This window comes from Leptonychotes weddellii, chromosome 8 (genome assembly GCF_054177405.1).
Source record: "Leptonychotes weddellii isolate Sample4059 chromosome 8, ASM5417740v2, whole genome shotgun sequence".
NCBI classification, from domain to species: Eukaryota; Metazoa; Chordata; class Mammalia; order Carnivora; family Phocidae; genus Leptonychotes; species Leptonychotes weddellii.
In genome coordinates, this window is record NC_138376.1 from 95,407,592 (window position 1) to 95,431,749 (window position 24,158).

At 39.7% G+C, this 24,158-nt stretch overlaps 1 protein-coding gene across 3 annotated transcripts in view; it reads left to right on the plus strand.

Annotated features, from left to right (window-relative positions):
• NKAIN2 (sodium/potassium transporting ATPase interacting 2) overlaps positions 1 to 23,727 on the plus strand; it is a 950,339-nt gene extending 926,612 nt beyond the window's left edge. For 2 of the 3 annotated variants that reach the window (XM_081828938.1, XM_081828936.1), the window contains 3 exons: positions 18,275 to 18,356; positions 19,057 to 19,145; positions 22,563 to 23,727. In XM_081828938.1, the coding sequence (XP_081685064.1) occupies positions 18,275 to 18,356; positions 19,057 to 19,081 (107 nt within the window). In that variant the 3' untranslated portion in view covers positions 19,082 to 19,145; positions 22,563 to 23,727. The remainder of the gene's footprint in view (positions 1 to 18,274; positions 18,357 to 19,056; positions 19,146 to 22,562) is intronic. The other variant, XM_081828937.1, reaches the window with a different exon arrangement.
• The last annotated feature ends 431 nt before the right edge of the window (positions 23,728 to 24,158 follow it).

Here is a 24,158-nt window from a genome sequence, read left to right on the forward strand (position 1 = left end):
CCTCTGCTGCTCCCCCTGCTTGTGCTCTCTCTCTGACAAATAAATAAATAAAAATCTTTAAAAAATATAATAGAATATATGGACTCCACAACCTATGTGAGTTCATTCAAATATTATCGTTTTGTGCCTTTGTGCGAACTCCTTGGTGAAGGGCAAATCCAAATTTTATATGGGAATTGAGCTTTCCTTAAACTATAATGTTTGATTTCATTTCACAATGATGTCAGTGCATTTTTATCTTCAGAAAATATTGACACTCCAAATCTCCTGGATAGATAATCAGTATCTCTCCAGAAGAGTACCTCCCAAAGGGGATCCCAGAAATGCTAGTTCCAAAAGATATATAGCTCGGAAAGTTTCCAAAGCCAAGTAAGTTTGACACTAAACATTTAGAATGCACATTTACATATTAACAACTCTGAGTGTTTTGTGGTAAAGTATGTTTGATTTTTCCTAATCTACGATTTTGTTTTAACCATACTACTTGGGTGAGGCCAGATGCAAATCAAAGGGAGAAACTAGAAAGATTTCTATAGTTTTATTATGCTCACAGTTCCCCAGGGAGAACACAGCACATCATACAAGGACACTGGGAAGGGTCATGAGGCAGAGAGAGAAAGCAGAACTGTTGGCCAAGCACCTTTATTGTGGTTTCCTCAGAAAGGAATGGGCAAGGCAGTGTAAACGGGTTTAGGATTGGCTAGCTTAGTTTGAACCTGTGTTCACTGTGACTATCAGAGGAAACAGTGTGGGGTATCTAAATTCTCCAGATGTTTTAAGCGAGCCAGGGTTGACTTGGGAATAACCAGGGATCATTTTGTAGATGTTAAAGCATCGATTTACAGAAATTGGAATAGCCAGTGGTCATTTTGTAGATATTACAGCATTAAGTTACAGAAATTAAAAGTATAGTTAATATCCCAAACATTTGAACACAAAACCCTTTTTCATAAGAAATCTTAATATTCCAGAGAATTAGAAGGCTGAGGGACTCAGTTTAGGGAATTCTGACCTCTGTCAAGTGTTGACCAAAGCCATGTAAATCCAAGGGGATATGAAGTCACAGATATCTTTTGGAAGGTCAGGTTTCTCTTTCAAGCATCTAATAAACTATTTCCCAAAAAACAGTGCTTATATCATTATGTGCATTTTGACCATAGCCCCTTATCTGCCTTTATTAATATAAATCCCAAGTAGACTCCTCATAAACAAGTTTTCCAGTTTTAGTCTTTTGGCTCAGTGGTTTAGATGAACTACTTGCCTATTTGTATAGACCCAATAGACTGATACTTACCTTACACACTCAGGGGACTCCTAACCAGCCCAGAGGAGATGCTCATTTGGGCCAGTCCTCTGTCCAGTTAGGTTCATTTACTATGGTCATTTACACACAGGAGTAAATTGTGAGTATTTGTTGTACACAATGCTTTGGATTAATATTCCCCTTATATTATTGTCTCCATCGTTTGTCTGTATGGTCACCTACAGACACTGCGTAGATCCTCAAGAGTAAAAAGGTTGGAAATTTCTGTCTAATCATATTCTAGAGAAAATTCTTTTGGTCCCTTAAAAGCATTCTGGCTTGGCGGGAAAAAAAAAAAAAAAATGCTCTCAGAAAGTAAGGCCTGAAGTATGGGAGAAGTTTGTTGTAATGTGTAAACAGGGAGCGGGGCTCGGGAAGTGTCTATTCTTATCTGCTATCGATCTGCAACGGAAGCATTCAGAAAGCAGTAGACTGGCAGGGGGCCGTGCTAGCCACCTGCTTGCCAAATTAGGTTAGGTTTTCATTCCTAAGAGCCTCATGAGGAACAGAGGAACAGATTTAGTTCTGTAACTGTGCTGAAAACAGGCAGTAGAGAGAGAAATAAGGGCCCAGTTTTGGAAACTGGACAATGAAGGTGTTCTTCACGCCAGTACGGAGCTGACCAGCTATGTGCTCCATTTTGTTATTGCAGCCAGGGTAGCCAGGGAGCTTCGGAAGCAGACGCCTCCAGGGAAACTCGGGAAAGGGTTCAGGCTCCAGGGGCAAACTCTCCCACTTCACTTCACGAAACAGCAATCAGTCATCAGTGAACTAGAGAGAGTTAGACTGTAGGCACACCAAACCCACAGGACGCCACTGCCATTAGATGTGGCTTCCCAGAGACAACAACAGCCCTGGGGGCAGAGCTGCTTCCTGGGAGCAGGAAGATGGGGACACTCACTCCTGTGCCCCTGGAATAGTCGCCTAGGGCCACAATAACAAAATACCACACACTGGGTGGCTTAAACAACAGAAATTTATTTTCTCACAGTCCTCGAGGCTGGAAGTCCACGATCAAATTATTGGCAGGTTTGGTTTCATCCGAAGCCTCTGTCCTGGCTTCTCTGTCCTCACAGGACCTTCTTTCTGTGTGTGGGCACACAGGGTGTCTCTTCCTCTTCCTCTTCTTGTTCTTCTTCTTTTTTTTTTTTAGATTTTTATTTATTTATTTGAGAGAGAGAGCACGAGCAGGGAGGAGGGGCAGAGGGAGAAGCAGGCTCCCCACTGAGCAGAGAGCCCGACATGGGGCTCCATCCCAGGACCCTGAGATCATGACCTGAGCCGGAGGCAGACGTTTAACCGACTGAGCCACCCAGGCGCCCCGTCTCTTCCTCTTCTTATAAAGACACCAGTCCTATTGGATTAGGGCCCCACACTTATGACCTCATTTAAAATTAAATACAGTCATAGGGTTAGGCCTTTAACATATAATGGGGGGAGGGTTTCAGATCCGACCATTCCATATCAACACACACACACCATGTGGCCGCCCTCCCCCCCCCACATGTGACCCTCCCTTCGGGGCATAGACTGGGGTGAACAGTGGTTCCACCCATCAAACGCTTGTGGGTAAAAGGCTCCAGGCGTCACTAGTCCCCACCTCCCTGGCTCCACGCTCTCTAAGGAGTTGCCTCCCGGTCAGCATCCCTTGCCTGGGCATGGGGTGATCTGCCTTCAGATAAGTAGCTCCTCACCAGAACAAAAGCTGGGAGCCTGCTCCAGAGGGTGGGCCTTGACACTTGAACCCTGTTCGAGTGAGGCGACCATTGCAATGTACTTTTATATATTTGTTCACGGAAAGACAGCGGTATTTCTTAGGAGGAAAGACTTTCTCCAGGGGAGCGGGCAACCCTTGCTACGCTGTCTTTGTGGCCAAGCTCTTCCCTGTATCATCTGTTGCCAACCACGCTGCGTTTTCCTTATGACCTCCAGCCCTTTCTATTCTCCCCTACGTGTTCTCTTTTACAATATTCTGTGAAAGAAATGAAATGTTCCGACATTCTCGGTCTGGCACACCTTTTATGATATATGGAGCTCCTCTCTCACTTAATCCCTAGCTCTCCTGCACCACAGTTGGATGTCCACTTATAGGGATAGAATGAAAAACTTCTCTCTCGGCCTTGTTAGCACTGTGAGATATGACAATTAAAAGGAAGACATGCAGCCATGGAAAATAGCACCAATCCAGAACAGAAAAAAAAAAAAAATCATATGATTTCTCGATTTGTATTAGGTTTTCTCATAAACCTTTTATTTAATAGTTAAACTAAAACAAAACATCAATACTCTAGAAAACATATCTGTTTCTCTTAAGTAATCACTATCTTTTCTAAAAGAAATTTGTATATGTGCAAGTGTTACTAAATATTCAAGTCACCCCTAGAAAGATACAGAATGTCATTAAAAATATAATATCATAAAGGGACCTATTTTGAAAAAAATATTGAAAAATGAATTGTAAATGTTTAAACTTGTAGATGCACATAAGCACAAACCCACCAACCAAGCAGAAATGCATAAAAACCTTTCCTGAATTCTCTAAATTCAAGTGGCCTTGGGATAAAAGTCACAATCGATTTATAGAAACGTTCATTTGAAAAGCAAACCACAGGAAATTATTCACTTCTCTGAGGCTAATAATTTTCTGTTATTTTTGTTTGATTTTTCTTCTAAAGGCTGCTGGCCTACACTTCTGTGTATTGAACTCCATTCTGTATGTTTTGATCATTTTTCCAGTTTGTCAAGATCATTGAGTTTGAAGGCAGTTCTTTGAACACAATCACACATACTCCCACTTTGGGGGGAGGTAGAAGTGGCAGCAGGGAGTACTACCCCTTTAAAAAATATTTGTTTCTTCCTGTTTATAAGGAAATGTAAGTTTACTGCAGAATGTATAGAAAATACAAACAACACAAAAAGAAAATTAGAATGACCCCACAATTCTAAATTCTGTTTCTCCATTAACATTTCAGTGTATTTTATGGCTCCTAGTCTTCCTTCCTTCTTTCCTTTCTCCCTCCCTCCCTCCCTTCTTCCCTTCCTTCCTCCCTCCCATCTTCCCTCCCTCCCTATTATCTATCTGTCTATCTATCTATCTATCTATCATCTATCTATCATCTTTCTTTCTTTGTATCTGGTTATTAGGGTCATACTATATATTCCGTTTGGTAATGTAAGCTTTCTTTCTTGTTATTTATAAATCACTCTTCAAACTTAACCTAAGGGGTAGGCAATTAGCAGTTCAAAAAAGGTGCCAAGTTCCTGGGTATCAGATTGACAGAGTTAAGAGAATGTTGTGTCTGTTTCACTTTTGGAGCATCACACTCAAGCAATCAAATGAGAGAATAATATATTGTTAGTATGGTACTATTTTATCATCTCTTCATAACGTTTGTTTTGTGATTTTCAAGGTGACTGAGTGAAATAATCTTGCCCACATCTGCTAGCCTCCCACAAAACCCAAACTTGCCATTTCTCTCCCCATTTCTGAACAGAATCACATATTATGAAAACCTGGAGCCCCAGATTTCAAATGCTACAAATCTCTAGCTATGCTGTATGGAATCATAGTGAGGCCAGGGTAAAAGGTGTCACCTTGTTCCTTCTTCAACTCCCCAAAACCACAGGAGCTCTGCTTTTATTTAGTTTTACAACTTTACAATCTTCTGCTTAAGATTTCTTTTGGACTAAGAATACTGCAGGTTTTAAAATGATGGAAAACTAGTGTCTACCACTCTATTTCAACACCTTAATTTTGTCGACCCATAAAGATTAAATGACTTGCCCAAGGTCACTGAGCTTATTCGTGAACTTCTGACACCAATACAGCACATACTGACTCCCTCAGGATAAGAGACTATTAGCCAATGCCCCTCGGGGACCACACCTGTCTTGACCACCGCGGTATCCTCAGCATCTAGCACATCTCCAACCCAGAGCAGGACTCAATAAGATCTGGGAGATAAATGAGTCAATCAGTCAGCTCTCCACACACACTTCTTGGACTGTCTGGAAACTGGTAAGGAAATGTGACACCTCCTTAGACCCCAGCTTATTCTAAGTAAATGAATAATCAATTATAATACAGCACTTTCGTCATTTTCTAAGCAAATGACAGAAAGGGGTGGGACGGAGACATGTGGCCATATGTAAAAGTGAAAGACTGAATAAATGATCAGCACCTGAAACAGATGCCGACATATACATATGCCTCCTGTCAATCACACGCAAGTTTCTCTCAGAGGCAACAGCGTTCCGTAACAGCGAAACACAGTTTTTACATTACACTGTCTTCCCCACTGGCTAGTACTGGTCTCTTTTTTCAGTCTACTGTTAAATTCCTCCCTCTTGTGGTCACTGAAGGGAAAATATATGCGCTTTACTTTTAACTTTGGATTGTTCAGGTGAAAGTTACATCTGATTCCTCAAGGGTCGCTTCTTATTTTCCCCTTTTTCTCACAATGCCTCCTCCATTGTATCATACTGCTTTCCACTCATGCCCACACACGTACACACATGCACTCACATCCACACACCCTCGTGCACACACATGCACACTATAATCATCTTTAAAGGAATTTCATGTCCCCAAGTCAAAAATGCGGGGGAAGGAAATCGATTTATTCCCTACCCTCTGTTGATTCAGAACAATCAGGACCTTGTTTCTAATGAATCACATTGAGGTAACAATATTCAGACTAGCCCACAAAGGAGGACCTTTCCCTGGGGTGTAATAAAGGAACTATTTTATGCCGAAGATATTTCTGCCTGGGAGAACTGAAGTTATCCAATATTCTTCAGGTTGTTTTAATCAGCCTCGATTGAAAAGAAAGCCAGAGAATGAACGGAAGGAGAAGTGGTGACATTTACAGAAATGATTAAAAGAAAAACCTTCCATTTTGATTATTCTACTTCATCTTCCAATTCTGCGGTACCCAGTCCACCTGTAATGGACTTACACCATCTCTCTGGACTCGCATTGATAATGACATGACAAAGAAAGCAGCTAAGTGGCAGGAAAATAGCATGCTTTTAGCACCACAATGTAGATACACAGGTTCACAAACTAAAGTTCCCGAGATCCCATAGTCCCATCTCGAAAGAACAAATGAGAACAAGACAAAGAGCCGGCGCAGGACACTGAGCGCTAAAAGCCCTCCAAAGCTGAGGCGTGCTGGTCAAGAAGGCTCCACATTCAACGTCTGTCTTTTGATAAATGATGCTGGCAGGTGCTCACTTCATAGTTGCGCTTCCGTTTGGGAAGTGGTACTTCTAATAGAGACAGAAGGCTGGGCTTAGCGATCTCCTTCTTAACAGCAGGAGGATAAAAAGCGCTGCATCTCTAAGGATGGCCACCAGGTATGCAGAAGGAAAACATCCGAGCAGAACAGCCTTACACGTCACCTCTGAAAGAATGCCTTGTAAATAAGCGAGCAGAGGGCGAACCCTCGGTCCTGAGTGACATTTAAATGGGGCTGCTGTAGCTGCGGAGACCCGGGGGCGGGGGGAGGCCTCCGCAAGCATTGGTTGGCATTGTGTGGCAGGAAGTGGGGGAGAAACAAACTTAAAGCTCACAGGAGGTGAGGTTTGTTTAAATAATAGAAAGTAATTAGACTGAAGACAAAAATCAGTGATGGCATTTTATAATTACAATTAATTTAAAGGTTAATTTCCTTTGGTGCTAAAATCTTATTTAAAACATTTACCAGGAAAGGAAATTAGGATGTTGCTATCAAGAGGCATAGAGTGCTTCTGGGAATCCATGCCTATTATCACTTGAAAATTAGGTTAGGCCCAAAGTGGGAATATCAATTCATTTTTGTGTATAACAGATGGTGGTCAGACTCAGGGTCGGTGGGGTTGGCTGGGGCAGGCAGTGCAAGATTTGCATTTTTTGTTTGTTTGTTTATGGGATTAGTTGCAAATGTTTCCAACAAAGGAGCCTAGTTTATACATGAACAATCCTGACACGAAAAGAAAATTGGATATGGATTGCTTGCTGCCTTTGTAACTAATGAAGGTGATGTGAAGGAATTCCCAAAAGCAGAAAAGCAAAGGGAAGCACATAGTAACATCCATACGCCTCCCTCACGGAACTGAATGGAATCAGGGGACAGTGATTCTGTTGGCTCCAAACCTGCCAATCCTATTCCCCTCTCCCAGTTCCCACATTTTTTTCATCACCTTATTTTCCAATTGGAAATTGTCATGCCTCGGGTTCCAAATGCTGTGTGTGTGTATGTGTGTAAATAGGTAAATATAAAATACACATATACTACACATACTCTACAGTATATACACATACTACTCAGCAGCTCATCTCCCTGGAAACTTGCTTAGTAAAATTAATGCATAACAGGAGTAACAGTCAGAGAGAAATAACTCCTTTGCACTAATTTTTCCCATTCACTATACCTGTGTAGATTTGCTCATTTTAAATATTTTATTGCTATCATTGGTCTGTAAAACCATCCCAGAAATAGGGAACTGTGCAGAATCCTAGAGCTGTGAGCAATATTAGCAATCACCTACTTTAATCCCCTCCTTTTACAGTTGAGGAAAGGGACACTTGAATTGACTTTCTCTAAGTTAAACAGTCATTTAGAGGCAGAACTGGGAATAGAACCTAAGTCTCCGGATTTAAATATACTTTCCACGTCATTTCTCTGTGGTGATCAAGATAGATTCTTTCAACACTTATTTATCAAGTAACCGCTCTGCGGTAGGCTGTGTGTTAGTCACCAGGGATGAAGTGGGGAACCAAGCAGATACCACCTTTGCCTTCATGGTGCTTAGAGTCAAGGAGGCATTTCACACGAAGAACTACTGTAACTCATAATGAGAGTTCAGGCAAGGGGAGGAGGTGTGGCGGGCATGCACCCCAAGTGTCTCATCCAAATGAGAAGACTAGAAAATTCTTCCCTGAAGAGATGACATTTTGGCTGACATCTAAAGGAGATGTCAGAGGGCTATGTAGAATTTAACAAAAATAGGTGTGCCTATTCCTTTCCAATCCCTGTTGACCAAATGTACACCATAATTCACACAGGAATAATCTTAAGTGTTTTTAATGAGGTTGATATAGCAAATCTAGTTTCAGCTTTTGCAAACATCAATACAAATGTTAGAATAACCACTTGACAATCTCTTTCCTTAAATTGCTACTATCGTTCTAAAGAGATGATTAATGTCAGCTCCAGAGATTTGTGATTTTCCTTTCTGGAGGATGCAAAATGGTGCAAAGATTATGTTAGCAAGGATTATAAGGCAAGGCATGCATGGTTTTTTATTTTCTTAAATATACCTAATACATAAATGTGTCCACACCCTAATTAAAACCACTGCATTTAAATGGGCCGTGCATTCTAAGTATATCCTGGCTATCAGCTGAGAAGACATGCCCAATCCTGTCTAACTCGCTCACCTATAGCTTATAATAACTGTTCTCTCCGATTTCAACTGAAAGGCATGTCATATCTAATTGAAAGCAAGTCTAACAGGGAAGAACGAGACAAAGACTGGTGAATCCAATCCATCCAAATGGCACGGCACAAAGTGAGACCAGGCACCTTGAAGGTGAAGTTTGCTCAGTTATCTCATCACATTCTGTATGCTTCTCCACATCTATTGAAAGCATTAAAGATGCCTGGATACATAATTTTCTGACTCTAGCTTTACAATTTCTTGACCTCCTCAGCACTTACCACCCTTGTTATCACTCACTTCATCTACCCCTTAATTTCCTTCATCAAAGAGGTTAATTTGGATCACCTTCCCTGTGAAGAAAGGAGGCTTCTCCAAAATCACAAATTTAAAATTCTCTGCCTGACTATAAACTCCAGTTTTTTTTTTTCTCCCACTTTATTCCCCTGTCTCCCTCCTGGAAAGACTTCCCTTCATCCTCATTTAGGAATTTCACTCCACGGGAAACTTTGTTTTTCTCATTCTTTGGATCGTTCCACTTCTCATCTATGTCCAGGATAGTTACAGCAGTGATGCTCCCACCAGCCCCCTGCACTTGAATCCTGCTTGGATTTTCAACAGCCACACTTGATGAGGCTCAGGTTCACTTTCTCGACTGCTAATCCTGGATTGCTGCACATGGCTGGAGAAAGTCTCTAAACATGGCTGGATGCTCTCTCCTGCTCAATGACGCTTTCACTTCCTCCCGTTGACTTTCCTCAGGATCTGTTCCAAACTTAGGCATAGGTTCTGAACCTAAGCTTAGTACTCAAACCAAGAATATTAAAGGTATCAAACATGAAAACCTTCCATGTTTCTCCCAGAGCCTGAAAAATTCTCTATACCGGCAATTATCCTTTTGTCTCCTTGCAACCCTACCTAAATCTGAGAGGAACAGTTAAAGCTTTTCCTTCCGGAGTAATCCTTCACCGAACATTGAGCTCATCCTCTCTGCCTGATCCAGGAGGATAAGCTTTCAGGATCTTCATTCTGGCACTCTCCACTGGATAGTTCCTTTTGCCTACATACAGGCGGAAGCCTCAGAGACCACAAACAAGACTGGTCCCAGCTTCTCACTGTCCTTTTACATAGTATGCGAGGTGATTTCCAAAAAAGTATTTGAAGTATGAAAACTCGGTTCCATGTAGTTTTTTTTTTTTTTTAAGTAAAAATATCTTCCCTTTTTTTTTTTTTTCTATAGTATGTCACACAGGCTATTCCTGTTGCTTGTCAGACCACAGTTAACTAACTGGTCAGTTGAAAGGTTTCCACAGACCTACCTCAGCTCTCCTCAGCTTCTGCTGATGACCCAGTACTATGTCATTCCACACAATAACTCTTGGAAATTCTAACACACGGTTCTCATCCTCTCAGTAAAGAACCTCAATATGTATGTTAAATTATTTTCTTTATATAAATCCCTTTCAAAAAAAAAGATGAGATCCCAAATCTATCCATGGTGTCTTTTTAATATACCTGCATCTAAGTATTGCATATGACACTTGATTCTGTCAATTACCCTATAAAGTTGGAATTGTTTCATTAGCTCCTCTTTAGGGAGGACAAAAGTCAGGCTCAGAGCAGTTGTGACCTACTTGTGGGTACAATGCTGGTAAGACAAGAAGGTACAGCCTGAGCCAGGACTTCTGACTCCAAAGCCCTCAATCTTTACATGACTTCACCTTTCCCTGTGATGTATCCAGGGGTGACTTACACTATCGGAGGATTATTTGATAGCAACATCCTGGTGTTAGCAGAAAAACAGCATGTGTTTCTTCCAATCTCCCCAGATGTTCTGCCTTACCTAAAAACAGGCAGAAATAAGCAAGCGCAGAAAGACGAACACTTTGTCACGTGGAACTTACATTTTATTTTTTATTCAGTTTTTAAAACCAAAAGCTTTAAGTGGTTACTCAAACTATTTCTAACTAAAATATTTCTTCTATGATACCACTGTAGTGATTGCTTTTCACTTTATTTTTTGGCATATGTAAATGCGTTTTATTACCAAGTGTAAAATGTTGAAGATCTGGTTCTAATACAACTAAGAGAGAAACATGCAGATAAGACCCTGAGAAAATACATCTGCTGAACAAGGTTAGGAAGTGAAGCATCTGCAGTGATTTAGCTCATAAGTCTCTTTTCATTCAATGTGGGCTTCGCCTGTCAGAAGCCCTCTGTAGTATAACAGTCATTTCCGTGACCTTTAAAGCAACCAGGGTAAAGTACCCTTACAGGGGCGCCTGGGTGGCTCAGTCGTTAGGCGTCTGCCTTCGGCTCAGGTCATGATCCCAGGGTCCTGGGATCGAGCCCCACATCGGGCTCCCTGCTCTGCGGGAAGCCTGCTTCTCCCTCTCCCACTCCCCCTGCTTGTGTTCCCTCTCTCGCTGTGTCTCTCTCTGTCAAATAAATAAATAAAATCTTCTAAAAAAATAAAAATAAAAAAATAAAGTACCCCTACAAAGGGCTGTTTCCCTAAACAGAAAAAAAAAAAAAAAAAAGGAACTCAGCGTCCACTCAGGGATTTTAACCCAGACCAAACCCCTCAAGCTCACACAGTAAGTTGCATTGCTGCTACCAAGAGGGTCTGTGGGAGGAAGGTGGTTCTTTTGAATTTGGCCTACGGTTGGTTATGCTCTAAATTTCTTTTGTACAACTGGAGATAAGTACCCTTGAAAGTCTCACCTGCAGAGATAATGGATATCCACTCTGTTTTCACAGGCCCACACAAATTCTTTAATGTCTTTCGAGGAGTTCTTCTAAATATTTAGGCTTAGTTTTCTGTGATCTGCCTTTTAAAATTCCCCCCATGGTCTTTTCCAGCTCTGTCTCCAAAAGGGTGTATGTTGACTAGTGGCTTTGTCATTAATAACCAGGGTACCATTTGACATTACAATACCTCCCCACCAACACGTATTTTAAAAAGGCAATTTTAGGTTTACTGAATTCAGTGTTCATGATTGAGAGGCTTAAATAAATGGGAACCTCACAACAGGGAATATATTTTAGCAGGGAATATTTATTCAAAAAGCATTCTTCTCTTGATAATTTTTAAATCCCCCTATTATTAATGTTATTAAATCATAGTTATTAAACTGATATGGCACTTTACTAATTTAAAATAATTGGACCTCCCTGTGTCTCCATAGGTCAGTAGATATAAATATACCCCTATTGCAGATAGGAAAACTAAGGCAAAAAGAAAATGTAACAGTTGCAAAGAAAATGATAACATACCCGAGTTGTCTTCAAAGGCCAAAGGCAAATCCCTCCAATGAGGCAAAAATTAAATGAGCACAATTTTTATTTTATTTTGTCACCTTCTGCCCCATTAGGATGGTGTAAACTGGCCAGAAAGAGAATCATGTTTTCCCTGCCAATTATCAACATTTGTAGCACTGGATAGTATTCATGGAAGAAAGACTCTCTCACCGGAGTTACTATGAGGCTGACGATTTCTTAGCCTCTCTTCCTCTACTCCTCTAGGCCAAAGAGACTACAGTGGTGGTTTCTTCCCATTGGTACTCAAAACTTTCTTTTATCTCACAGGACCCAGACAACAACTAACATTCTAGATCTTCTAGAACGGCTCTTCTCTTTATTATCATTGAAGGCCTTAAGGAGGAAAGAGTGAAAACAGTGTGAAATTCACTTAGGAATTTTACCAACATCTTCCACGCTCCCATGATTGCCTAATTTTTCTTCACAGCCTAACAGGTCTAGAGAGTTCACTCCGTAAAGATGGTCTTCCAGGAGCCGAGACACTGTCCTGGGTTCTGGACTACTGGAGCAAACAGTGGGAAACAGTAAATTTCACCCAGCTTACATTACAGCAATGGAATCAACAAAGAAACAAGTAGATTACAATATGTCAGGTGGCGATAGATATGTTCCAGTGAAGCCCAATAGAGTTGAGTCAGGAGAAACTAAGCTCTAAAGATCCCAACAAGTTTCCAACTGGCCTTGCAAAGTTACATTTCCCTTTCTACAGGGATGTCCTGGCCCTTGCCGCTTGTACGTGCCACTTCTCACTTAAACGTACTAATTTCCAAATGAAGCCAAGCCCCAACTCCCTCCTGACATTCTTATTGTTCTGTTAGAGGCAACAGCACTCTCTTAGTCAACAAGTTTCTGAGTCAACTTTGAATCTTGCCTTTTCCTCTCCTTCCCCCATATTCAAAAACTTGGCATGTGGTATGTTTTCTACGTCTTTCTCCATACATCTTGAACTCATTGCCATCTTTTCTTTCTCATTCTCCTAAGCCTAATTCAGGCCTTCAGTAATTACCATCCTTCATATTTTCTGATAAGCCTTGAAATAACAGACAATATGCCAAGTGGCTATGAAGAAAACATGCCTCCTCACTTTGAAAAACCACCACTGTAATCAGAGTTATACGAGATGGGGCTGAGAATATAAGTAATTTTCAAAAGAAAGGATCGTTTAAATGTTTATATGCTATCCTACGTAAGTTAGCAGACACAGAAGAAATGAACTAAACCTTGAAGGATGCTCACCTTATCGCCTCTGAAAGATATGTTACAGAAAACCAAGACATCCCATGAGTAACCATCACTAGCAAATCCAGCCTAGGCGGGGTTTTGCTTTGATCATTGTTCACATCAGAATATTCCTAGAATATTAGATGGGAGATGAGAAGATGAAAGAGTAAATTTTCTAGAAAGAACAGAGGAAAGATGCTAGAGAATAAATAACAAAGGGAAGCATCTACGACCAATGGAAGACTCAAAGCAAGAACTCAAAAATGTTTGTTAAATGAATAATATTTTTTAAAAAGCCTGAAGATTTTAGATTTAATCCAAAATGTGATGCAAAACCTTTGATAACCTCCCAGTAATTTACCCGAGTGGAAAGCAGAAATCACTTTTTCAACACATTTAGGAAAGAAATAGAGTACCTAGCTTCCAGTCCTCTCCTCAGCTGTTGTGTGCCCCGGAGTAGTCAAGTAAAACTGTATTTATCTGTAAAGTGAAGATAATTGCTCCTCCCGATTCACAGTAATTTTGTAAAGATAATTGGTATCACCTGAAAGGGCTTTAGAAACTATTAAGTTTTGTGCAATTGTTTGGAACTTTATTTTTATTTTCAGGAGTTAAGGAGATTCCTGAGGAATACAAGGTACTCTTTTCTAAATAATGCAGAGATGAGTGATGAGCCAAACATCTAGATGCCATCATAATTACTTAGAAAAGGACCTGTCAGGTGTTTTATGACCCTTATTGCTCAGAGAAGTTTTACAGCATGTGGTAGCCTCTTTAGAGCCTAAATAAATGCAATTATGTAAAAGAAAAGGAAAACAGACCAAAGTGGTATTAAGGGTATTCTAAAAAAGGTAAGTTAACCCCAGTGATTCAGTTTTTTGAGAAAGAAAAAACTGGTTTTTTCCTACTTCTGCTTGCCACCTACTTCTGCATGGCACCACAAAGAGTTCCAGATGTGGTTGAAGCACCATCTGTAAAGATGCAAGGAATCGAGTCTACCTACACTGATCACCAAAATATTAACTGTAGTAGTCAGGTGGATGCAGCTTATGGCTGTTCCTCTCCCTCAGGTCTTCAGGAAGACATCCAAAAAAATTACCGAGAATGAATATGTGTGGAAACTGACCTTCCATAATTTCCTTGCCTGTGAACTCAGGCATGTTTATGAAATATACAACAGAAAATATTCCCTTTGATTGTTGTTTAAATTTGAATGCTTCCCCCCTCCCCCCCCCACCTCCCTGAGTGAAATGGTAAAAATCCATCCTGGTTGCGTTCAGATCTTCCTCTTTTCTCATGTTGGTTCTGAGTCACCTGCTGTTGGAGCCTTCTTATGGCTCCAGGTGATCTGAATGATCAGAACAATGGCAGCAATCCTTCCACTGTAGTTTTAGTGTGACCCTTCCCACTCGGGTAGCTGTAAGGCAGCTCTACCAAACCCCACACCAGATAGATCATGGTTAATAAGAGCAAACCCCAGGCAACTCAAACACTGTTCACTACACATACTCAAGACACAGCTCATTTCCCTACTGGCCTTTTCTCTTTTTTTTTTTAACTTATTTTATTTAGAGATTTTATTGATTTATTTATTTGTCAGAGAGAGAGAGCACCCACACACGCACAAACAAGGGGAGCGGCAGGCAGAGGGAGAAGCAGGCTCCCTGCTAAGCAGGGAGCCCGATGAGGAACTCGATCCCAGGATCCTGGGATCATACCTGAGCCGAAGGCAGATGCTTAAAGAACTGAGCCACCTAGGCATCCCTAACTTATTTTATTTAAGTTCAATTAGTCAACATATAGTGTATCATTAGTTTCAGATGTAGAATTCAGTGATTCATCAGTTGCAGATAACACCCAGTGCTCATTACATCACATGCCCTCCTTAATGCCCATCACCTAGTTACCCCATCCTCCCACCCACTTCCCCTCCAGCAGCCCTCAGCTTGTTTCCTAGAGTTTAGAGTCTCTTATGGCTTTTTCTCATGTCTTAGGTTGGTCTACATTGCTCCCAACTCAAGCTTTATTTTCCATTTTGGGTCCTGATTCTATCCATTGGACTAGAAGATTCATCTTGGTTTCTTCTAGTTATCCCTTGGTTCACTCCACAATCTTTGGTTTGTAATTACCATCTTTTTTTTTTTTCTGCTATCCATCTCAAACTCCTGGAAACCAGCCAAGGAAATATTTCATAATACCAATAACAACAATAAACTTGAGTCTGACTTAGATCTCAATTTCAGTGGAGGAGACCTTACCATTTACATCTGCTGTGATCTTATTCTACTCTAGCCCACTCTGTTCTCCAGCGCTAGGGTGGGGACCATCCTACTGAAAGGGAACCTCAGAACAAGGAAACTCTAATGCTGTGAACACCTCTCAGCAAACTAGTCCTTAACTAAGTCTTATTGTTGACAAGAGCGAATCCAAATAAAAGGGAATTTAGTCACTATCTGCAATGAATCTCCAATCATAGACAATAATTTCTCAAAATACAAACTTTAAATATAGTTGCCACTCAATTAGGGTATAGTTCTTCTGGTGCCATTTATATTAGCTAATGTACAAAGGTGGGCAATTCAGAAAACAAAGGTCATTCCTTCTCTTTTAGTTCATCTTCTGTAAAATACTTGGTAAAATTCCATGGTTGTCCCAAATTACACACTTCCTGTTTTTCTTTCTCCTATACTGTATGGCTTAGAAGAATTATAAAGAAAATCCTGAAGTTTTTCAGGGGCTTTTAATTTTCTTCTTCCATACCATATGTCTCACCCAGGGCTCTACATGCCTTATTTCATTTTATCCTCACACTAATTGTATGAAATAAGTATTTTAATTCCTATTTTAAGAGATGTTAAATGATTTGTGTAAGGTCACACAGCTGGCCTTAAAGTGGTCAAAGCAGTGTTTGAACCTTCCTCCTTCTAACATCAGGCCCTTTGTTCTTACACTGTTCCACGTTTGATGAGAAGAGAAATTCAGCCTCAAAAAAGTGTTCCTCAAGATAAAAAGAAATGAGGTATTACACCATAAAAAGACATGGAGGTGCCTCAAATGAACACTATGGAGGGATAGAAGCCAATCAGAAAAGGCTACATACTGTTTGAGTCCAACTATATGACGTTCTTGAAAAGGCAAAACTATGGAAAGAGTAAAAAAAAAAAAAAAAAAAATCAGTAGTTGCCAGAGACTGGGGGAGGGTGGGATAAAAGGCAGAGCCCAGAGGATTTTTAGGGCAGCGAGACTCTTCTGTGTGAGACTAACATTGTGGATGTATGTCATTATACATTCATCAAAAAACATAGTTTAAAACACCAAACCTTAGTGTAAACTCTGGACTCTGGGTGATGAGGGTGTGTCGGTGTAGATTCATCAATTGCAACAAATGTTACCACTCTGGTATAGGATGTTGACAGTAGGAGAGGTTGTGCATGTGTGGAGACAGACGCTATGTAGGAACTCTCTGTACTTTCTGCTCAATTTTGACATAAACTTAAAACTGCTCTAAAAAATAAAATCTACTAAATAAAGATTTCCCCACTAAACAAACAAACATCATAGACTTGACGTTACTTCACACCTTGCTCCAATTTCTACCTGTAGCACTTAGGATACTAAAAAGAGAACAAAAACTAGTCAAAGCTAAGCCAGTATAGAATATGACTATAGAAGAAGTAAAGATATCCACAGGCATCCTAATTCAGTCTCGATTTCCCTTTCTCTGTCCTTCCTGTCATCTATTTTGCCAGCCTTTCATTGTTTTACCTCTTTTATCCCTACCACACAACCTTGGTGGAAAATAAAAAATAAAAACAAAACTCTTAGTATTTACTGTTCCAGCAACTACTGCTTCCAAAATTTAGTGGTGTAAAACAACCATTTATTATGCTCATGGGTCTGTGGGTAAGAATTCAGACAGGGCACTGTGAGGATGGCTTTTGTCTGATCCCTGACATCAGAGACCTCAGCTGGGAAGACTCCATGACTGGGTTGCCTGAGCAGCTTGGGGTTGGAATCATTTGGAGGCATTTTTTCTCATGTGTCTGGGTGGTGATGCTGGCTATCGGCGGGAACCTCAGCTAGCCCTTTGGTCAAAATACATACCCATGGGGTCTCCATTAATCTCTCCACGTGGGCTAGTTTAGACATGGTGGCTGTGTTCCAGGAGAGCATCTCAAAAGAGCAAGGGGAAGTGCATGACATCTCTATGATCTAGCCTTGGGAAGTCACATAGGATCACTTCTACCATACTCTATTGGTCAAAGTGGCCACTAAGTTCTACACAGGATCAAGAGGAAGGGACACAGACCAAAACCACCAGATGGGAGGAGTGTCAAGATCACACTGTAAGCAGATACAGAATAGGAGATATTGTTGTAGCCATTTGTGGTACACTCTATCACAGTAACTTTTGTTATATGTTGTTGTACCTCAAATATCTAGGTATGTATTGCATTTGAATGTTTGGTTAGACTTTGCTCCAAATCTTTATTTCAGATTGCCTATTTCAGATTATAAACCACATAATGGCGGGGACAGCCGTGTTGAGTTACTTTACACAAGCTCTCCCATAGCACCTTGTACTTGACAATCATAGTATATAATATTATTACTAGTGCTGCAATTGCTGATAGATACATGCACTTAAGCAATCATTATTTTTTATATTTGTAATGTGTTGCAGAAAATCTCCACACTAACCAAAAAGACATATAGCATCTTTACTGTGCAAGTGAGTTTTATTACTCCAATTAGGTCTTGGTTGCTTGAGAGGAGTACATACTTTCTTCTCCCAAGTGAATAGATTCTTGTAATGCAATAATTGAATCTCACAGTTGAGGGGGGAAAAATCACTACCCTGAAGGAACTATCTGTTTTCCTCCACAATTAATCACTTTGGTTTTAATAGATTATGAAACGGTTTAGAAGAGTAATCTGTGTGAGATCTTGATCATGAATGTTGAGCTCTTGAAAAGTTAATTAATGAAAGCAATTGTCCCTTTTCAGTTGATTTCATAGGTGGCTTTGATTCTTATGGCTATCAAGGGCCTCAGAAGACATCTCATTTACAACTACAGCCTATGTACATGTAAGTACTTTACTTGCAGATACTCTTCTGTGATACTAAAAGATGCTTAAGTAAACATTATCATGGCACAAAAGAGATGGCAAGGAGCTTTCCTCCAATTATGTACTTCCAGTATTTTCTCTTCTATTAATATTGTCTTGACTGGGATAATTCTAATAACATTTTCTTCATAATTCTTTTTTAAATTTAACTTATCGAAATGCCATCTCTAAAGTTACCTTTAGTCTTACATATAAGTATCAACGACTTAGGTAAAAGGCCTTTATTAATATATTACTTCTTTGAATTACCCTAAAATTGTATGTTTTGAAAATGATATAACTTTGGAGGTAGTAATATGTAACTCTATATGAACTATGTGTTCTGGTTTTCCCAGGAGAGTCTCAGTTTACACGGTTGTCCTGGCATAGTTATTACCAGTATCTCGTGTTCCTCTCAAAAGTATTCTCATTTGGATGTTAAATGATAGGTTATGTACAGTTATATATAGTATAACCCTAGTATATATAGTGTAACCTTAGTTATATATAGTGTTAAAAATCTTTTAAAAAACTGAACAATAATGCTCTGTTATCATTTTTCTGATGTGAAAAGTGAAAATTAAGCCAGAATAGTAGCACTGAGATTTATCAGACCCTTAGCTCTAGCACTCAAGAGAGCAGACATACAATCAGAGCCTGATTTTTATATCTGTGTTTAGGCAAATTCCCTTGGATAACAACTGATAACAAATTCTATATATCAGCATCAAGTGATATGCTGAATTGCAAGCGAAGATCAAAATAGAAAGTAAGATTCCAATTCATTTTGAAATGTGAGCTTCTCTCTTTGAAGATATGTGTTTGTCGTCGTTGTCCTCCACCATTGAGTCATTTTACCTTTTAAGATTGTTAATGTGTAGGATAATACATGGATTTTTAGAGTATTTCTCCTCCTCCAAGAGATTAACGTAATTTTTATACACCTCCTTGTAAGCTTCTCCTTAAACAGGGAATGATCTATGCATCAGGCCTGCATTTTTCCTTGGAAGTATTTGGTAACACCACCCATAAAAAGGACTTTATCAGTTCAGAATTCAGCCAATGCTATATGTCATTCAAAGCATCCCCTCTGCAAACAATGCATCACACATTTTCTTTTTAGTATCCCCGCAACCACTGCCCTAATTCAGGCATTTATTACCTGTTGCTTTCTAATTTTAGTATCTCTAACCCATCTTCCATGAAGCTGCCAAATTAATCTTCTCAAAGTATTATTTTGACAATACCCTCCCCTGCCCCCAAACTGTTGATGAATCCCTATTACCTACTGAGCAAAGTCCACTCTCCTCACCATAGCCTGCAAGTAGACTCTAATCCAGCCCCAATGTTCTGCTGAAATATTATCTCTTCTCTTCAACCCTTAACAACTCTTGACTCCCAACCATATGCAGAAGATGCTAGGAGACACTGGGAAAATGTAATAATGAATACGAACTGGCTCCTGTCCTCCTGAAGCTTATCATCTATTGAAGACATTAATAGTCTGATATCTCCCCTTATCCATTTTTTTTTTTTTTTTGCCAGCCAAACTAGAACACTTGCTTTCTGCAAACATGACTGGTATTTTTCCAACTGTCCATGCTGTTCTCTTGACACCAAACATATTTTTTTCCAAGATGAAATCCCACTATCCTTCAAATTGTATCTTAAATACATATTTTATGGAAGATTTTCAATAAATCTCTTTTTCCTCTGATACTTCTCTTTCTTTCTTTTGCTTCGTAGTGCAGCTGTTTTCTATTTAGACTATGTGTCTCCTATCCTCCCAGGAAGACTTGATAGCTTACACAAAAACTAAAATGATAAACCTTTTAAATTCTTTACCACTCTTCTCAATATTGTATCATAGCCTTATGTAAAGTAGTCTGTTAAAAAATAAAGGCAAAGCAGTAAGGAGCAGTGGTTAAGATGACCTACAAAAGGCAGAGTACTGGAGATAAAATTGTTTACGATCTTGGACAAACAACTTTATTTGAATAACTTTATTCTCATCAAACTTAAGTTTCCTTATCTGAAAAATAGAGATTATATAGCATACATGCTTCATATAATTATTCTGAATTTAGAAGCACATAAGACATAAAATATGCCACATAGTAAATGCTTAATAAACATAACTTATTAGTAGTAGCAACAGTGTTATGTTAATGAACATTACTCATGAAAAGACTTTATCAAGTCAGAAATAAATATGTACTATATTTCATTCCCAAAGGATTTCCTCTGTAAACAATGTATCACATACAATATCCACCCAAGCAACATGTAACAGTATGTTTGTACTTTAGAGTAGACCAGAACACCTACAAAGCTTGCAATTGCTTGCTTCTGACAATATCACATAACATTTCTTTACCAAGTAGCACTTCATTGTGTTGATCAATATGAATGATCAATAAATGTGATCAAGTTATAATAAATGACATGTAACCTATATGTAGGATTAGCTACAATAATAACATGAGAATGCTAATTATACACAATCAAGTATATTGTTTCAAATCAGGCATTTATAATACTAATGTTGTCTTTAAAGAGGGGACTGCAAATTTAATATCCAGCATTAAATTCCTTGAGGGCAAAACTTCCCATGATTTTATTAAATAGAAGACTTTAAATGCCAAACCAAAAGTAATAAAAATATCATTTTCTTCCTTACTGCCTGGGAATGGTAAAAGTATGTAACAAGTTTCAAGTCTCACTGTTCATGAAATAAGTAAAATGTTTAATGAAATTCAAATTTAGGAAGTTCGAAATACTTGTATATAATAAATCGCTAGTCAAAATACAATCCTGTCCCTTTTACAGAACATCCCCTGTGGGACTTCAAATACTGCAACACTAAGATTTTATTTTACAGATGAGGAAACTGGATGAAGAGAAAGGAGAACAAAGGTCACACAACTTGTTATTTGTGCAGCCCCCAATTATCAACCAGTTTTCCTCATCCTTTAGCTCAGAATTCTTTCCAAATTCTTAGACAGACCTGCAAGTTTGCTCTGGCATTCACTATGTTTCCTGATTTTCAGTTTATTCATTTGTACTTCTCCACACTAACTTAGCTGCCATACTTCCAAACATGCCTGAATCCCTCCCTTTCTCTGCACTCCCTTTATCCCCTTCTGATTTTACATTATGCAGTGAGGAATGAAGGGCTTTTTCAACATCCTAGCCCTCAAGACCACTCCTTTGAGAGCCATTGCCTATTCAAATCCTGTGAAAAACCAAAAGTGAGTCACGCACAGACCTGATCGCCTGCTGACAGGCAGGCACCCGAACATTTCCTATGTCTTTGTCCTTTGGGGTGTAGCTTTTCCTGTCAAACTGCCATAAATAAGTCTCATAAAGTAAGAGTAATTTAACATCATGGGCCAGTTCAGGCACTTTAACGATATTATATAGCAACTGGAATAAAAGCTGTTCCTTACAAGGAAAGCAAATGCTTAACAGTAATGTACAGTTTTAGCTGTGGGGCTTCCATTATACCCGATCTGTGGCTGAGAGCTTTGAAAACACTGCCCTGACTGACTTCCATTCACAGCCATGTTTCAGTGTCTATGGTCACTGAATAGAAGACCTCTCTTTTTCGGTTAAGTTAGGTGAAACTTCTTGGCCTGCTCTTGGCCTGTAATTCTTTAGATTATCTATCACCCATCCTAAAAGAAAAGGTTTACATTAATTTATGTCTTAGGGTTTGGCAAACCCCTTTGAAGCAAATAATAGCTATAAAGTTGCTGCCCAAAAACATTCCCGTGTCCACAGGTTAATTGTTTAACAAAGTAGGGGCTTTGACGACCACCAACCTATGTGCCATAGTGCGTAGAGCTCTGTCTGGGCTCCCTGCAGTATAAACTGTGAGAATATCCCATGGTATCTGATTAGTAACATCTGAAAACATTGCATTCTTTTTGGCAGCCTAATTGTACAGCAATACGTATTCATTTAATTTGCCCCCAGAAATGGACTTTAAATGATCATAAAGGCCTCTTTATCCAGGCAGTTAGTTGTCTCTTTTAAAACAAAATTGGGGCTTGGACTTTTTTTTTTTTTTTTTTTTTTTTTGAATTTTTGCGTGCTCTTGTGCTTGGAGAGGTGAGAAAAGGTGCTGAGCTCTCCCCCTGGATTAAAAACATCTTTTCTCTCTCTCTCTCGTTCTCTCTCCCAGGTCGAAATAATACAGACGGCTTCAGGATGTCAGCTCCTGGACCTTTCAAAGAACTTGTTTCACAGTGGCCTCCTGCGTTTTATGAAGAGCAAGAAGCAACTGAGTTTAAATATATATACATATTAACAAAACAAACATAAAGCCTCCACATACAGTGGGACACACACACACACACACACAGGCACGCACGCACACGCGCCGTGTGTGCATGCACACCCACACATACACAGAGGCACACACTAATTCCACTTGGCTTCCTCTTTCTAACTGAAACAAACATGCAGGACACGCCCATCTTGGATTTCCTGAAAGTAGGCTGCTTTCTCCCAGGCCTTTGGAAAGTTCCTAAGGAGACGTGTTGGCGCCCTCTGCTGGCCGTAACTAACTCCTCTGCAGCCCAGCCAGTCGGCCTCTGCGAGCTGCGAAGTCCTCCGGGGCGCATTAGTTTGAGAGCCCTCTCTTCTGCACTCCATACGTCTTGATAGCTCCACGGCTATGTAGGCAATGTAATTGCAAAAACAAACAAAACATGCCATGATGACCTTGTAACCGAAGTCCGAAATGGCAGGTTGTTTGCCCTAAAGGCTATACCGTACATACTTGCCTTAACCCACCTAAGTTGTGTGCCCGAGTCTCAGTGCAGACCTCCCCAAGTCACTTCCTTTAGGCTAACACACTGCTATTAATTCCGAATGAGTTCGAGTCTGTGTGTTTCATGTCAAGAAACAAGACCGCATAGCTCAGCAGCTCCAGTGTGTCTGTGTACAAAGGCGGCCAGCTATCAGCAAAGTGCTTTACCATTGACCCTCCACGGTGGCCAAAAACAGACAAGTGACAATAACAACAACAATAATCGTCATCTTTATAATCCTTAAATATGGTCTTCTTGAAGGGTTTGGGTGGGACAAAGTAAAACTTATTAATCTACTAAACTCATTAATCTACTGGAAGCAGAGAGCAGAAATGGCTTAACTCACTGATTTTATTTCTCGCACTCTAGGTGCTTTTATAAGTATCTACAAATGTCTTCTACTAACACAGGAACAGCTGTGGATTTCTATCAACAGAGGCCAACTGAATATGTATTAGCTATGTTTACTCTTTTATATCTAATTCAAATTGAAGACTCTACGTAGGTGAACTTTTTTTCCTAACTTCAGCGTACGAGATTATTTTTTGGGTGGGTGGGGGGGAGCAATAGTTACCTTGGTGAAATATTTGAGATTTCTTTGTGGTATTTGGGGGATCTGTTGTGTGTTAGAGTGTATTCTAATCCTCCTGTATTATTGTGGCAGAAAAACTGTGCTGTTAACGTAGTTGGCAACAAGATGCCTTTGGAAACTTAATAGTAGGTCAATGTGTTTATGGAATATTCTGAATTCCTAGGAAATTTTGTTCTATATATTCAAGCATTATTTGGTTTTCATTAGTGGAAAACATAATTAGCTCAGACTTGTCAGGAACTCAGAAGAGTCATGTTTTTTCTTGGATCCACCTGAGACGCTAAAGTCAATTTTTTTTAGACGAATACAACATCCTTAAATGCAGTGAAATTGAGACTTGAAAAGTTACAAATTGGCATGGAGCAATGTTTTC